The sequence below is a fragment of the Podarcis bocagei genome (assembly GCF_964188305.1).
Source record: "Podarcis bocagei genome assembly, chromosome: 8".
NCBI lineage: Eukaryota > Metazoa > Chordata > Lepidosauria > Squamata > Lacertidae > Podarcis > Podarcis bocagei.
In genome coordinates, this window is record NC_138133.1 from 23,441,152 (window position 1) to 23,455,861 (window position 14,710).

The window sequence follows — 14,710 nt, forward strand, 5'->3', positions numbered from 1 at the left end:
TTAAGAAGCCTACTTGAGTGGATGGGTACATTCTGAAGTTATATTAATACTTCTGAGGAGAATCACCATGAGAAAGATTAATCGGGGGGGGGGGGGTAAAGGCAGCCTTGGTGTTCATCGGCACTTTAGTAGCGAAGGAACATGAAGAAAAAGGTCATGTTTGCAAAATCCTCACCCCAGTCTGTCATTCCATGGTCTGAAGTCAAGATGAAAGCTGTGCTGCCATCATTTCCATAAAAATCCTCAACCATCGAAACAATTTCTTTTACACCTTCATCGACTTTCCTAATATTGTTCTTGTATTCTCTGGAGAGGAGAGAAAGGGGCAGAATGTTTTGACATGATTATAATAGAAAATGAATCCAGACGTTCATTAAGGCAAGAGGCTTGAGTTACAAGGTGATCAACCAAAGCGGAAAAGAAAAGAAATGCAAGAACAAAGAGTAAAGTTTTCTCTTTAGTTTCCATATCAATAATATCCCCTTGGTACATTACACTAGAAATCTGGATCCAAGGCACTCTATCCAATTAGTTTTTTTAAAAGTTATCTCCTGTGGTACAGGCAGCCATGATACAACTGGAGATGCATTTGAAAGTTCAGCTGACAGATTCTTTAGCACTCTCTCTTTTTCCCAACACTAATGTAAAATTGCAAAATGACTCTTTGCCTATAAACCCAAGGAGCCCTGGGAATCCGGGGTTAGAGTAATTCTATCAGCGAATAACTATAAGTTTAAAAACTAAATACGCAATCATGGAATTTATTTGATACTTACCAAAAGGGTGAAGGGAAGTCAAAGGCTCGGTAGAGCCTAAAATATTATGATTTTCTTTTTTATGATTTTACGTTTATTTTTTGTTTGTATAGTATGGGGAATGGGAATAATAATCTATGTAAATGTGTTTATTTTTGTATTTGTTTGTTCTTTATAAATTCTGAATAAAAAAAAATTAATGAGTAAAAAAAAAAAAAGGAGCCCTGGGAATCATAGTTCTAAGAGGGGACTCAGGACTCTAAAGCAGGCATAGGCAAACTCGGCCCTCCAGATGTTTTGGGACTACAACTCCCATCATCCCTAGCTAACAGGACCAGTGGTCAGGGATAATAATAATAAATTTTATTTATACCCCGCTCTCCCCAGCCGAAGCTGGGCTCAGGGCGGCTAACAAAATCAAAATAATCCAACATTCTAAAAACCTTTCATTATAAAAATTAATTAAAATCAAATTGATGGCAACCATTAAGCAAAATTGTGTGCAGATTGCCAGAGGCTGCGCCCTGACCAAAGGCCTGGTGGAACAGCTCTGTCTTACAGGCCCTGCAGAAAAATGTCAGGTCCCGTAGGGCCCTAGTCTCTTGTGACAGAGCGTTCCACCAGATTGGATGATGGGAACTGTAGTCTCAAAACATCTGGAGGGCCGAGTTTGCCTATGCCTGCTCTAAAGGAATTTATCAAACTACATTTTACAGCTGAAGGGAGGATGTCAAGGTGGGGAAGTGAGACATTGCATCGTCTGGGATATAGCCTTCTTAAAAGCGGTGCCACAATTATGTAGCACCTTCTGCAGAAAAAAGACATTGGCCAGCTTCAGGCATTTTTGTTATGGCGGATCTCCTGCAATGGTAACATGGCTCGTGTCAGGGAACTGCCATCGGCTCAGGGGCGAGAGATAGAAGGGCAGGTGTGTTACAGGGAGCCTCCGAAAATCTTGTGAAGCAGTTCCTCTTCCGGCGAGGAGGAAAACCCCACCTCCAGTGGAGAAGAGGGACAAGGACCAGAGGATGCTAGGAAGAGCCTTAACACCAAGCCTGAGCAAGTCAGAGAGGCGGGGAGCACGCCCTTGCCATTGCCCTTCTTGCGCAGTAGTTTGAGGCACAGGGAGGGGCGGAAAAGGCTGGGGGTGACGAGACTTTTATGTTGGGGGAGGTCCAAAAACAGACCACTCCCGGATTCTGCTAGCGATTGAGCCAGACGTGAACTTATGACGCTCTTCACTGTAAATAGTTTGCACCAAAATAAAGCCTGTAAAAGACAGGTCGGAGTCTTGCCTGGTTACTCGCGAGCAACCGCAACAGTACCTGACAGCTCGTTTTAAAAACAAATGTAAAAAAAATATATTATGTGCTGGGTTTTCAGCAGTTGTTATTGCTTGATGTTCAAGTTCTACAGATTGCCGTAAGACTTTTGTTAGGAATGCAATTAAGGGTTAAACTACACCCGCTGGAGTCCCTACAACAGTCACATCAAAATGTGGCTGCAACCCCTGAAAAATGCGGAAGGGGCTGCAAGTTGTAAAGCGGAGCTTTTTTCTTCACCCCCTTTCTCAAACAGCAGTCTCTGCCCCACTCCCTTCTGTGCCCTGACGCATGAAAACCTCAGCAAGCTTCTCCCTTCACCACAGGCCTGGATCCTAACTTTCTGCTTTGGGAACCATTGAAAAGTTTGCTGCCGTTACGATTAGAAAGGCCATGATGAAATATGTTAACTAAATGCTTGAAACGCTGTATTAGCATAAATGAGTACGTTTGCCTACTTTTCCAGAGTCGTCATTTCAGGTTTAAATGTCACAGGAGGGATTTACATGGATGATACAGAAATATTAAAGTGACATTTTAAATTTCACAGAGGGTACGACCCCCCCCCCCGTTCTAATTATGCATCTCTAAAGCAGTGTTTCCCAACCGGTGTTCCGCGGCACACGAGTGTGCCGTGAGACATCGGCTGGTGTGCCGCGAGATGCCTGGAGGGAGGCGGGCGAGTCGGGCGGCGAGAGGCGGGGCGGGGGCGGCGAGGAGAGGCCGCGCCTCCTGCTGCTGCCTGGCGCTCCTCCTCGCAGCCGGCAGCGCTGCCTGGGCGCCTCCGCGCGACTCTGCCTCGCTGGGTTTGGTCTCCCAGCAGAGACGGGTCACACGCGCACCTCCCTCCCTCCCTCAGCCTGCGCGGAGGGAGAGCCAGAGAGAGGCATCGCTCCTGCGCGGCGGGAGAGGGAGCAGCCGGAGCGATGCCCCAAACGAGCTGAATTCCGAGCGAGGGACTGAGGGGGGAGGGAAAAAACTTTCACTTTCGTGCGTCCCTCCCGGCGTGACGCTGCGCGCTGACGTCATGGGGCGGGGCTTTAATGGTGGTGTGCCGCGAGATTTTTTTTCAGTAAACAGGTGTGCCGTTGCCCAAAAAAGTTTGGGAAACACTGCTCTAAAGTACTGGCTTAACTCCCTCCCATTGCTATCAATTGCACTTAAAGCTGCTTAACTTTGACGGAATCTGCTATATTTTAAAATACAAATACAGTATTAATGCACTGTACCTCGAATGAGGCCGATGAACATGCCCGTTTGTGTCTATCCCCAATAAGTGCAGGAAAAAAACAACTTTGCGCTCGTGCAGTTTAGAAAGCAATGTTTCGTTGTTTCTGGCGGAGCGGAAGAAATCCTAGATAAGAAAAGACAGTTATAAATTATCCTGAGAGCAAGCAGATATCCAAACTTCTAAAATTTCACATTTTTGTTTGATGCTATTTAAGTTGTGGGCGAACATGTCAGACGACACAGCGATTCTTTAAACAGCTCTTCTTTATTCAGATGCCAGAACAGAACTAGGCTGAGGAGCTCAGTCAGCCTGCTTATATAGAGCTCCAGAACAATGCAACTGTTGCCATTTTCTAAAACTATCCAATCACTGAACGTCACTTTTCGATCCTTCATTTGCCTACAAAACTATCCAATCACTGAACGTCACTTTTCGATCCTTCATTTGCATAACTATCTACAGTATCCTCCTGCTGGCCCAGGGTGAGAACTTCCGTACATAAAAGTTGCCACCAGCATGTACGCAGGAAATTGAATTCTGCAGCAGTCCTAGTTCCCCGGATCCTTGCTGCTGGAAAGAGCCAGAGCAAGGTGGAAATATCTGATAGCAAAGACAGAGAGTCAGACAGAGAGACCATGGCTGCAGCCATGGAAAGTGCAGTGGATCGAATGTTAATGCAAACAATGTTCACATGGCTCAAGGGTGACCAGGGATCCACTGGATCCCGAGCCAATTCATTTTCCAGAAAGGGGCCCAATCCAGGCTCCTCAGCTGAACCACCCTGGCTGGTGTGCGTTGGCAAGGCTTTGGATGCAGCGGTTACTATCAGGGTGGATAAAAATCAATGATTTTTTTTTATTTTAAAAAACATAAATTGGCTTTTTTTCATTTAAATTGGATTTTTTAAAAATTTAAATTCTATTTTTAAAATAAAATGCTTTTGGAGGAAAAATCTTTCTAAAGATAGTTTTCTATTTAAGTTACATTACAGTTCAAAGGCTGTTCATTAAGTTTTTCATGTGTGCTAAAGCTCAGTCTTTTTTTAAAAAAAAATTGTTTAACCACATTAGTTAACAAGCATGGATACATATGCTATAATGTTATTGTTTTCATTAAATAAATTGTTTAAATTGTTATTAAGGAAATGATTATTATTCTCCTTCCAATAAAGTACAGCAGAAAAGTTGTGCAAATATAAACAGTTAACTTATTAAACCTTACAATGATTTCATAATTATCTGTCTATGTATTTCTAATAGTATAACCAAATCAGTAATTTTGGATATAACTGTAAAAACTACTCTGAAAATTTATTATTCCAAAAACACAACTTTCATCTGCTTGTAATTATTAAGATTACACCAGAAAGAGTCTTTCTGCAAAAAAATGATTTAAAAGAAATCTTACTGACTAGTGATTTAAATCATGATTTAAAATGTGATTTAAATCAATTTGATTAATATTCTGCCCTGGTGCTCCCAGTCAGCACTTAGGATTGAACTCTCTATTCGCTTAAACTCTCCCGGTAACAAGTATCCCCCATTCACTTCTATGGGAAAAACTGAAGGGGTTATTGTATCAGCTACGTAACCGAAGCATGGCTCCAGCTCAAGACGCTTGTGACCTCAATGTCAAGGAAGTGTGAGAATCCCATCCCATCGTAACAGTTTCCCAGTTGGAGTCCTCAGTGCATTTCCCATTCACTCCTATGGTGAAAGGAGAGGGAGCCCTGAGAAAGGGAGGGAAGGATTCTCCATCTCTCAATCACAGACATAGATGATGCCATAACCACCCAGTATGTGCAAATACCCAACAGAAGAAAAGAAACAAAGCCCAACATAACTGGTAAAACCCAGCACCAGGAAACTGCAGCTGAATTAACCAATGACTGAAGCGCACCGTAAAGCACATTTAAAATGTATTGCTTACCCCACCCTGTATTACTCACAGGGCGGGGGTAAGGAGAGGCTGTAAACCTTTTGCCAGGCTGACTGTGCCAACTAGGGTATGGCTATTGGATTTTTTTCAATGAATCCGGGGACACTTTTTTATTTTTTTATTTTTTGAAGCTGAGTAGCAACAGGGAGTCAGTAGTGGGGATGGTGAGGCAAAAGACCTTGGGCCCAAGCACACATGCATATTGTATAAAGGTGCAAAGCCCTTCATTCGCACCCTGTGAAACATAAATGTGCAGAGTTTTTTAAAGAACTGGGCAACGGCCAGCCGCCCGTGACTCCCAGCTTTCCCCGATCTCCTTCCCCCTTTGTTTTGACATATCAGGGGAGGCTCGGGAGCCATGGGCGGGCGGCCGTTGCCCAGGAGGGACCAGCCTGGTACAGTCATACCTCAGGTTAAATACGCTTCAGGTTGAAGTGCTTTTGGGTTGCGCTCCGCGGCGACCCGGAAGTAACGGAACACGTTACTTCCGGGTTTCGTCGCTCGCGTATGCCTAGACGGTCAAAATAACGTCACACGCATGCACGGAAGGGTGAATCACGACCCGTGCACGCGCAGGTTACGTTCGCTTCAGGATGCGAACGGGGATCCAAAACGGATCCCATTCATATCCAGAGGTACCACTGTAGTGCAGTTGACTCTGGCTGGCTTCAGGAGATGATGATGATGATGATGATGATGATGATGATAAATTTTTATTCATACCCCGCCCTCCCCAGCCAAGACCGGGCTCAGGGCGGCTAACAACCAATAATAAAAACAAGTTGATTAAAATACAATTTAAAAGATTAAGATACAACATTAAAACATTAGGGTGCAATCTATTCATAGGAGGAGAAAGGAAAAAGAAAGAGGGGGAGGCAGTGAAATTGATTCTAAGCCAAAGTCCAGGCGGAACAACTCTGTCTTACAGGCCCTGCGGAAAGAAATCGGATCCCGCAGGGCCCTGGTCTCATGAGGCAGAGCATTCCACCAGGCCGGAGCCAGTGTTGAAAAGGCCCTGGCTCTGGTTGAGGCTAATCTAACTTCCTTAGGGCCCGGGACCTCTAGGGTGCTGCTATATATGGACCTTAAGGTCCTCCGTGGAGCATACCAGGAGAGGCGGTCCCGTAGGTACGAGGGTCCTAAGCCGTGAAGGGCTTTAAAGGTCAAAACCAGCACCTTAAATCTGACCCTGTACTCCACCGGGAGCCAGTGCAGCTGGAAAAGCACTGGGTGAATATGCTCCCATGGCAGAGACCCCGTGAGGAGCCTCGCTGCAGCATTCTGCACCCGCTGGAGTTTCTGGGACAGCTTCAAGGGCAGCCCCGCGTAGAGCGAATTACAGTAGTCAAGCCTTGGGGTGACCGTCGCATGGATCACTGTGGCCAGGTCGGGGCGGGAAAGGTAAGGGACCAACTGCTTGATGCGGCAAAGGTGGAAAAATGTCGCCTTGGCTGTTGTTGTAACCTGCGCCTCCATGGAAAGGAGATGCTCAAAGATGCTCACTGCTGTGGCACAGGAAAAATGGTGGGCGCCACAGCAGCGAGCAGCGCTAACAGGCTGGCTCCGGGCTGCTGCTGAGGCTGTTGCTGCCACATTTCCTGGGGACAGCTTTGCAAATCTGGGGACATTCCGGGGACACAATTTGTCCGGGAACAGATTTGCAAATCTGGGAACTGTCCCCGGGAACCAGGGACGTCTGGTAACCTTAAACTACGGAAGCAAAACAAAGATGTTCATTCACCTTAACATGGTCAAAAACCCACGTGTCTAGCAAGCTGGCATCTTCTGTTCCAAAGTCCTCCTTTTCCGCTTCATAGCAATGAGTGTAAACATGATCCCCAGTTGCACCTTCAAGGGGGAAAAAAGTAAAAGACTGCTCAACTTAAATGTAGGAAGGTTTTTTTGTAAGCATAAAACAGTTAACCATATGAAGTGTGCGGGTGGTATTTTACTCTTAAGGAAGCCAGAGAAGGACACAGCATCGGGGTTCAGATGGCAGCCTGCCGAGAAGCAGACAAATACACAATTCTGCTGAGGAGGTATGTATACTTGTAAGGCTTCCGTTACTGATAGTTGGCAGTAGAACTCAGCTCTTATATAAGAATCGGTGGAATCCAAAAGGTCAGAATGCAATAGGGAGTTGTCGTTTTGCAGCGGACATTCCATCCAAACTTATTGATCCTGAGTTACGGGTCAGCGAGGTTTCAGAATTCCAATCGGAATCTGGCGAGTGGTTAGAAGGTTCTGACTGGAGGAAACAAAAGGACAAGCTCTGTACTGTTTAAGAGTCTGTTGGACAGTCCTTGGGAGAGTGTGGAGAGATTAATCAAGGAACTAAAGAAGCGGCAAGAAACAAGCCTGGAGAGAATGTCTGCAGCCAAGAGCAGTCGCAAACAGGGGTCTTTGTTTGTGGGAGCAGACAGATGATGAAGAGGAAGAAGTAAACACCCCAAGGCTAAAATCTCTGAAGGCAGAAGCTCAGAAGGTCTGCAAGGGGAGAGGGAAACTTCAGCAGTAGTCCTGCAGGACGGTTAAAGCCAGTAGCCGGCAGTTAACCTGAAGAAACAGTCTCTATGCAAGAAAAAAAGTCTTAATAACGCCTGTTAACGTAACTGTACGGAAGAGAACCTGCATAGAGAGAGGACTTCAGGTGCAGACCTTGAAACAGTGGAGCAAAAACCATATGACTTGGATCCAAGATTCCACAATACAAGCACAAGGGTAACTTGAGTAATGGTTTGGTACAGGGGTGGGGCAGAAAACAATTATATTTAATAATAATAATAATAATAATAATAATAATAATAATAATTTATTCATACCCTGCCCATCTGGCTGGGTTTCCCCAGCCACTTTGGGCAGCTCCCAACAAAACATCAAACATTAAAAAACTCCCCTAAACAGGGTTGCCTTCAGATGTCTTCTAAAAGTCAAGTAGTTGTTTATTTCCTTGACATCTGGTGGGAGAGCGTTCCACAGGGCAGGCGCCACTACCAAGAAGGCCCTCTGCCTGGTTCCCTGTAACCTCAGTTTTCGCAGTGAGGGAACCGCCAAAAGGCCCTCGAAGCTGGACCTCAGTGTCTGGGCTGAACAACACCTCCTTTAAAGCGACAGTGATGTCATTAAAGAGATTGTAAATCCTTAAAACATTCAGCCAGTCCTAATTTGGGTAGTTAAAATTTTAACAACATATTCCAACATTATTATTTTTTTCTTCTCACTTGCATAAAATTCCTCATCACCTCTTGACTACCAGGCGAGTACTTAAATAAAAGAATAATTTAAATGTTACTTTCCTTGGCATTCATAGAATGGTAAAGGTAAAGATAAAGGGACCCCTGACCATTACTTCCAGTCATGACCGACTCTGGGGTTGCGGCACTCATCTTGCTTTACTAGCTGAGGGAGCCGGCGTACAGCTTCCGGGTCATGTGGCCAGCATGACTAAGCTGCTTCTGGCGAACCAGAGCAACACACGGAAACACCGTTTACCTTCCTGCCAGAGCGGTACCTATTTATCTACTTGCACTTTTGAGGTGCTTTCGACCTGCTAGGTTGGCAGGAGCAGGGACTGAGAAACGGGAGCTCACCCCGTTGCGGAGATTCAAACCGCCGACCTTCTGATCGGCAAGTAAGTCCTAGGCTCTGTGGTTTAACCTGCGTCTTATTTTAAGCGGTGAAGAGTCTGATGACATTCTGGTGTTCTAACAAAACTACAGCCACCCTTTTTTTTAATAAAAAAAGATAGAAACAAGAAGCAATTTGGCATAGATGCTGGAGAAACGGCTCACCATTGGTTCAGATCTTCATGTGTGGAAGGTGACCCTGTGCGGACTCTCAATGTCTAGCATATGTCAATGCTTACAAAAACCCCTATCCAGGCAGAAAAGAGCAACCACACAAACATGGTCCCTTTCCAAGGAGCTGGACTGTGGTTTGAGCAATATGGTGACCATTTTGGGGGATTGTTTTAGGATGGAATTACTCCCAAGAGACTGTGATGTACTGCCAGAATAAAAAAACTGGCAGTGATGTACCCATTGTCATTGGAGGGAGGAGGAGTGTGCGTGGGGTGGGTGGATTGCCCAGAGTTGTTGAGCTACATGATAAGGATCCCACGATCTACCAGGATCAGCCAGGGATCTACCGGTAGATCACGATCTACTGGTTGGACATCCCTGTGATATACCATACCCTGATTTTCCACACCAATAAGCCAATTAACCCACCCAAGCCAATGGTAACTATGTACAGTGTAGAACTAAAGAAATGTGACTCTAGAAAACGTGAAAACCACGGCTAGAGCGAAACAATTGAACAGGAAGGCAGCAATCTCTTGTCATATCCTTCCCAATTTCCTGCTGAAAGAAAATATATACTCCAAGGAGAATGAGCTGAGCCTAACCACACAAAATACAAGATACGTAACAGAGGATATGAAGAGGAAGGGGGAAGTTTCAATTGCTGAAAATGACAAGATTCAGCAAAACCCGAACTAATGCCATATTTTAAATCCCTTCTGTCAGTTCTAAAATGGTATCGGGGAAGACGCACTGAGGTTTATCACATTATTCTGGTTCATGGATTTCAGACGTAGGCAGAGCAGCACATATTTTCTTCTCCCCAGGGTTCTTCTGCATCATTTATACAGCTCAAGGATTCGCCATTTGTCACTCCCATCTCCTACCAGTTACTTACTATTCCTACTCTTAGGTCTCCATGGCACAGAGACTGCCCTTCTGGAAGCCAGAGTGATGACATTCCCATTCAGATGCTTCTTTAATTAGCTGGCATGCACTGTTTTGCAAAATGGAACATTTCAAGGAAACAGATACACTCTGTTTCTAAGCCCCAAGAGAAACACAGATATTGAGAGCAAGGGCTCATCAAAACGCAGGGAGAATTATTTCCCAGGCTCGATGTTCAACAAGAACCAGGGGGAACAGTGGAAGAGACATAGCTGTTAGAAGTTCAGACTGCAATGTGTTATATAGCCATAAGATGGTAATTTAGAAAGCTCTTTGCAGACTAACTAGGTCAGATTGTGTCCAGTACATAAGATCGCAAAGTGCACCATGGACGAAGAATTAATGGCTACGCTCCTTCTGAAAACACTAAATCCAGTTACTGCAGCGATATTTCTTTTGTTCATGAGGCCAAAGAGCAAGGATCGCAAAAACCATTTGACTTGGATCCAAGATTCTACAATACAAGCAGAAGGCAATGGTGTCCTCCTATGAATAAGCAGAAATTTCCATCTCTTCCATCCCTTCCACCCAAAAACTGGTCTGGAATGTCCACCAACCTTGTGAAGCCATAATTTCAGAGCTGTAGAGAAGCAGGCTGTGTAAACGGTCAACCCTTTGCTCAAGTGGCAGTGTCATTTGCTCACACAAGATCTCTTGATCTTTGTATATTAAGGTGCATTTAAAAAAACAACAGCACTCTGTCACCCTGGTCTAGATAGCATTACATCTACCTATTTTTAGACAGATACACAAACATATGCAGACAACATATGTAGATTTATTGCAGGCATCCCCAATCTGCGGCCTGCCAGATGTTTTGGCCTACAACTCCCATGATCCCCAGCTAACAGGACCAGTGGTCGGGGATGATGGGAATTGTAGTCCAAAACATCTGGAGGGCTGAAGGTTGGGGATGCCTGATTAATTGAAACCAGAGTACATTTTGAAGAACAGAAGTTCTTCATTTGGAACATGTTTGTGACCCTGTGCGGTGTTGCCACCAACCAAAGCATGATTTCCAAATCTGCACACCCCACAAAGAGTTGCAAAGCACTTCCTTTGGATATTGCACTTTGTAGTAAAACTTTTGATACTTTGTAAATGATGCATCGCTAAGACTAAAACATGCTTACCTTTAGCAAACATGGGCAGAATATCTGGACTTCCCCAGCTCCACGTGTATTTACTTTCATTGAAAACGGAATCAAACTCCACTGGGTTTTCTTTCCATCCTGTTAGGGAGACAATTGTTACTGTAGTGTTTTCTAAGGGAAATAACGCGAGTTTGGATACACTGTTGAAGGGAAATAAAGGTAGCAGGCACATTCTGAATGAACACCGGAACTATTGATGAGCACATCTGTTTCACCAGCTGAGCACATAATGGGAAACCACAATTGGCTTCAGCATTCCAACACATAACACAGTCAGAAAAATACACAAACATACAGATATTGCATTTTAAAGTATACATGCAGCCTGCCCAAAACAGAAGTTGCATCAGTAGATTTTCATATATGAAGCAGTTCCTAAGAGCACAGGATATGTCCAAAGCGGTTTATGTCAACATATTCCGCAAATAACTAGAGTACCACTGTTACCCACTTTAATACCATTGTAAATCTCACAGAAGGTCCAATGTGCCAAGTATTTTGCATCTTGCTTCCCACTGAAATATTTTAAACAGCAAACCAAATTTTGTTTGCCTTTTCTCAGACCCTGAAGAATAAACTCCACTCATTCCCAAATACCTATGCAAAACTGATAATGGTTAAACGTTGCAATCCTATACACAAGAGATAAGTACCCAATGGGATTACCTTCTCAGTAGACAGGCATGAATGTTGTCACTGTTCATTGTCTCAGGTGGCGAATGAACCTTGAAAACTAGCCTTCAAAATGATACTAATTATAGTTCAGCCTAGGCAAATAGCGCATGCAAAACCTTCCATAACTTTCTAGCACCATGGAGAAAATGGAAGAATAACAGATATATGCCAACTGCCTACTATGCCAAAACAAAGTTTGAGTGACCACAACACTAATCAGAGACCTGGTAGCAAAGTATAAGGCTCACTCTCACATTTTAGACTTTCAAATTTACAGAGCTTGGAGGTATAGGCATGGATCCAAAAATAAGATAACTCAGGAAAGTCCATAGAATGAAAGAATGACACACCCACCCACCGAAAATCATTTCCAAAGGGTCAGAGGACATCTTACACACTATGGGATATAGCAAGGGGTCTGCTGAAAAAATTGGCCCAAATTGGGAGGACCTCTGACCCCATAACCTACAACACACATTGGTCAGGAGACACTACCAATCCTCCACTGATACTTTTTGGTACAAGTTAATTTACCTTAGGATACAAGTTATAATAATTTTATAGTTAGTGGCCAAATATTCTAAAGCTCAGCCTGTTCATGCAAACAAAATATTTTATGGATAATCAGCATACCTCTTGCAACAGCACTGACGTCTTCGTAAAATCCAGCTATGAGAGCTACATGCCCAGGTCTTGACTCTGTTGGAACGTGAGTATGAGATACTCCCCAGCTGCCTTTGGTTAACATGATATTCCTGGAAATAAGACACAGTGGTAATGCATGCAGTTTTTAAAAGCCAAATCCATGCCTGTAAGGCTCAAAAGGGAAAAGAACAAACAGTGGCCCCACTGCTTAGTTTAAGGAAGCATTTCCACACATTCAACAATCACCATTTCTAAACTATAATATTCTATGGCTTTTCCTAGAGAAAAACTCTAATGAAATGTTACATGGATTTTACAGTTTCACAATACAAATCACAATGTGCCTGGGGGGAAGTGAGGAGGTTATCACATCCTTCACTGATCCCTTAAAAAGTTGGGATTAAGATAAAATAGGGGTGGGGATAAATCTTACAAGGAAGTAACTGGCGCTATTTAAAATATTTAAAATAAGAACGACTACTGATCAAACTAGATAACCAAGTATATGAAGTGTCTTATTGGTCAAGTCACATTTTTAAATGGCAGAAATAGCCTTTTCTAGTTGAAAAATTCGGGCGCAGCAGTGCAAAATCCCTGTCCCATAGCTAATGAGATTTTTTAAAAAATAATAATAATCTCAGGGGTTCAAAGGATTAGGGGAGTATCTTAACAAGAGGAACATACCTAAGGTAAGGAGCATTAGAAATGCCATGGTCATCCACTTCATAAAGCGAATCTGCACGCAGACCATCGGCAACGAAAAGCACTAAGCGCTGTGCAGGTGGTGGCAAGGGAGTCTGATGGGGAGTCATGCCGTGGACCAGAGGAGAGGTGAAGTAAATGTCAAAAATAGAGATCAGGAACACACAGTGTACCAGGAGACCAGTCGCTACAAAGATCTGCATATTCATGGTGATGGGTTGTCCAGCACTAAAAGAGCAAAACAATTACAGGTGAGGCAAGCAATCGTTTGCTGCATTCGAAGTCTGCATCTGATTATATGTTTTGTGCATTCTTCAGTTTCATAGATAGATTTCTTTTTCAAAAAAATCAATTGATTGTTTAATTGATCTTTGCACCCCACTCTTCTCAGGGCTGGGGTGATGCCAGGAAAAGGTCTCTCGCTCGTACTCCCCCGTTGGCCCTCCCAAAATGAGTTTACCAGGGGTTGGCAGGATAGACAGCGGTGGGAACAAACACTCAGCCCAGAGCTATAAAGTGAAGTGGTGGGCAAAGGGGCTGCAGCCTCTATCTTCATTTGCCCAGAATGTCTCTGGATCCTGACATCGCTGGCTGCAGAGATTTTCTGGGAATATGAAGATGATGAGGGTTGCATCTGTTTTCCTGCTGCCTGGCATTAGTTACAGAAGGCTCTGAAGTCTTGCATTGTGCCCCACTGTGACAGGTGGTGACATCAAGCCTGCCAAAGCTTCATAACTCAGATCTGTTATCTTTGAGCTAACTTTGGCTTGTTTCTCAATGGTCTAGTTTTGGGGTGATGCAAGGTCGAGAGAAGAATGCAATTCCTTTGTGATGCACTAGCAGAGGAAATGCCATAGCCTGCTGACCTAGCAGTTCAAAAGAACGCCAGTGCAAGTACCTCGCAAGATGAATGCCTCGCAAGACAAAAAACTCGCTAGACGAAAGGGTTTTTTGTTTTTTGAGCTGCTTTGCAAGACGATTTTCCCTATGTGCTTGCTTCACAAGATGGAAACATCGTGCAAGTTTGTTTCCTTTTTCTTAACACCGTTAATACAGTTGCGACTTGACTTCGAGGAACAACTCATAGAACGCGGTGTGGTAGCCTTTTTTGAGGTTTTTAAAGACTTTGGTATTTTTGAAGCTTTTCCAAAACTTTCCTGACACCATGCTTCGCAAGACGAAAAAAATCGCAAGACGACAAAACTCGCGGAATGAATTTATTTCGTCTTGCGAGGCACCACTGTAGATAAATAGGTACTGCTGTGGCAGGAAGGTAAATGGTGTTTCCATGCGCTCTGGTTTCTGTCTCGGTGTTCTGTTGCGCCAGAAGCGGTTTAGTCATGCTGGCCACATGACCCAGAAAGTTGTCTGTAGACAAATGCCAGCTTCCTTGGCCTGAAAGCGAGATGAGCGCCGCAACCCCAGAGTCAGTCACGACTGTACCTAATGGTCAGGGGTTCCTTTACCTTTACCTATGTTCTAGAGAGAGTCATAGGCACTACATTGTCATGCGACAGTAAGGCTGGTGTGGAACTTA

At 44.1% G+C, this 14,710-nt stretch overlaps 1 protein-coding gene across 1 annotated transcript in view; it reads right to left on the reverse strand.

Annotated features, from left to right (window-relative positions):
- PIGN (phosphatidylinositol glycan anchor biosynthesis class N) overlaps nt 1-14,710 on the reverse strand; it is a 95,992-nt gene that overhangs the window by 63,514 nt on the left and 17,768 nt on the right. The window contains exons 3-8 of the mRNA XM_081206730.1: nt 13,156-13,401; nt 12,460-12,581; nt 11,131-11,229; nt 6,991-7,097; nt 3,307-3,431; nt 176-306 (exon numbers count right to left, since the gene is read on the reverse strand). Coding sequence (XP_081062856.1) covers nt 176-306; nt 3,307-3,431; nt 6,991-7,097; nt 11,131-11,229; nt 12,460-12,581; nt 13,156-13,401 — 830 coding nt within the window. The remainder of the gene's footprint in view (nt 1-175; nt 307-3,306; nt 3,432-6,990; nt 7,098-11,130; nt 11,230-12,459; nt 12,582-13,155; nt 13,402-14,710) is intronic.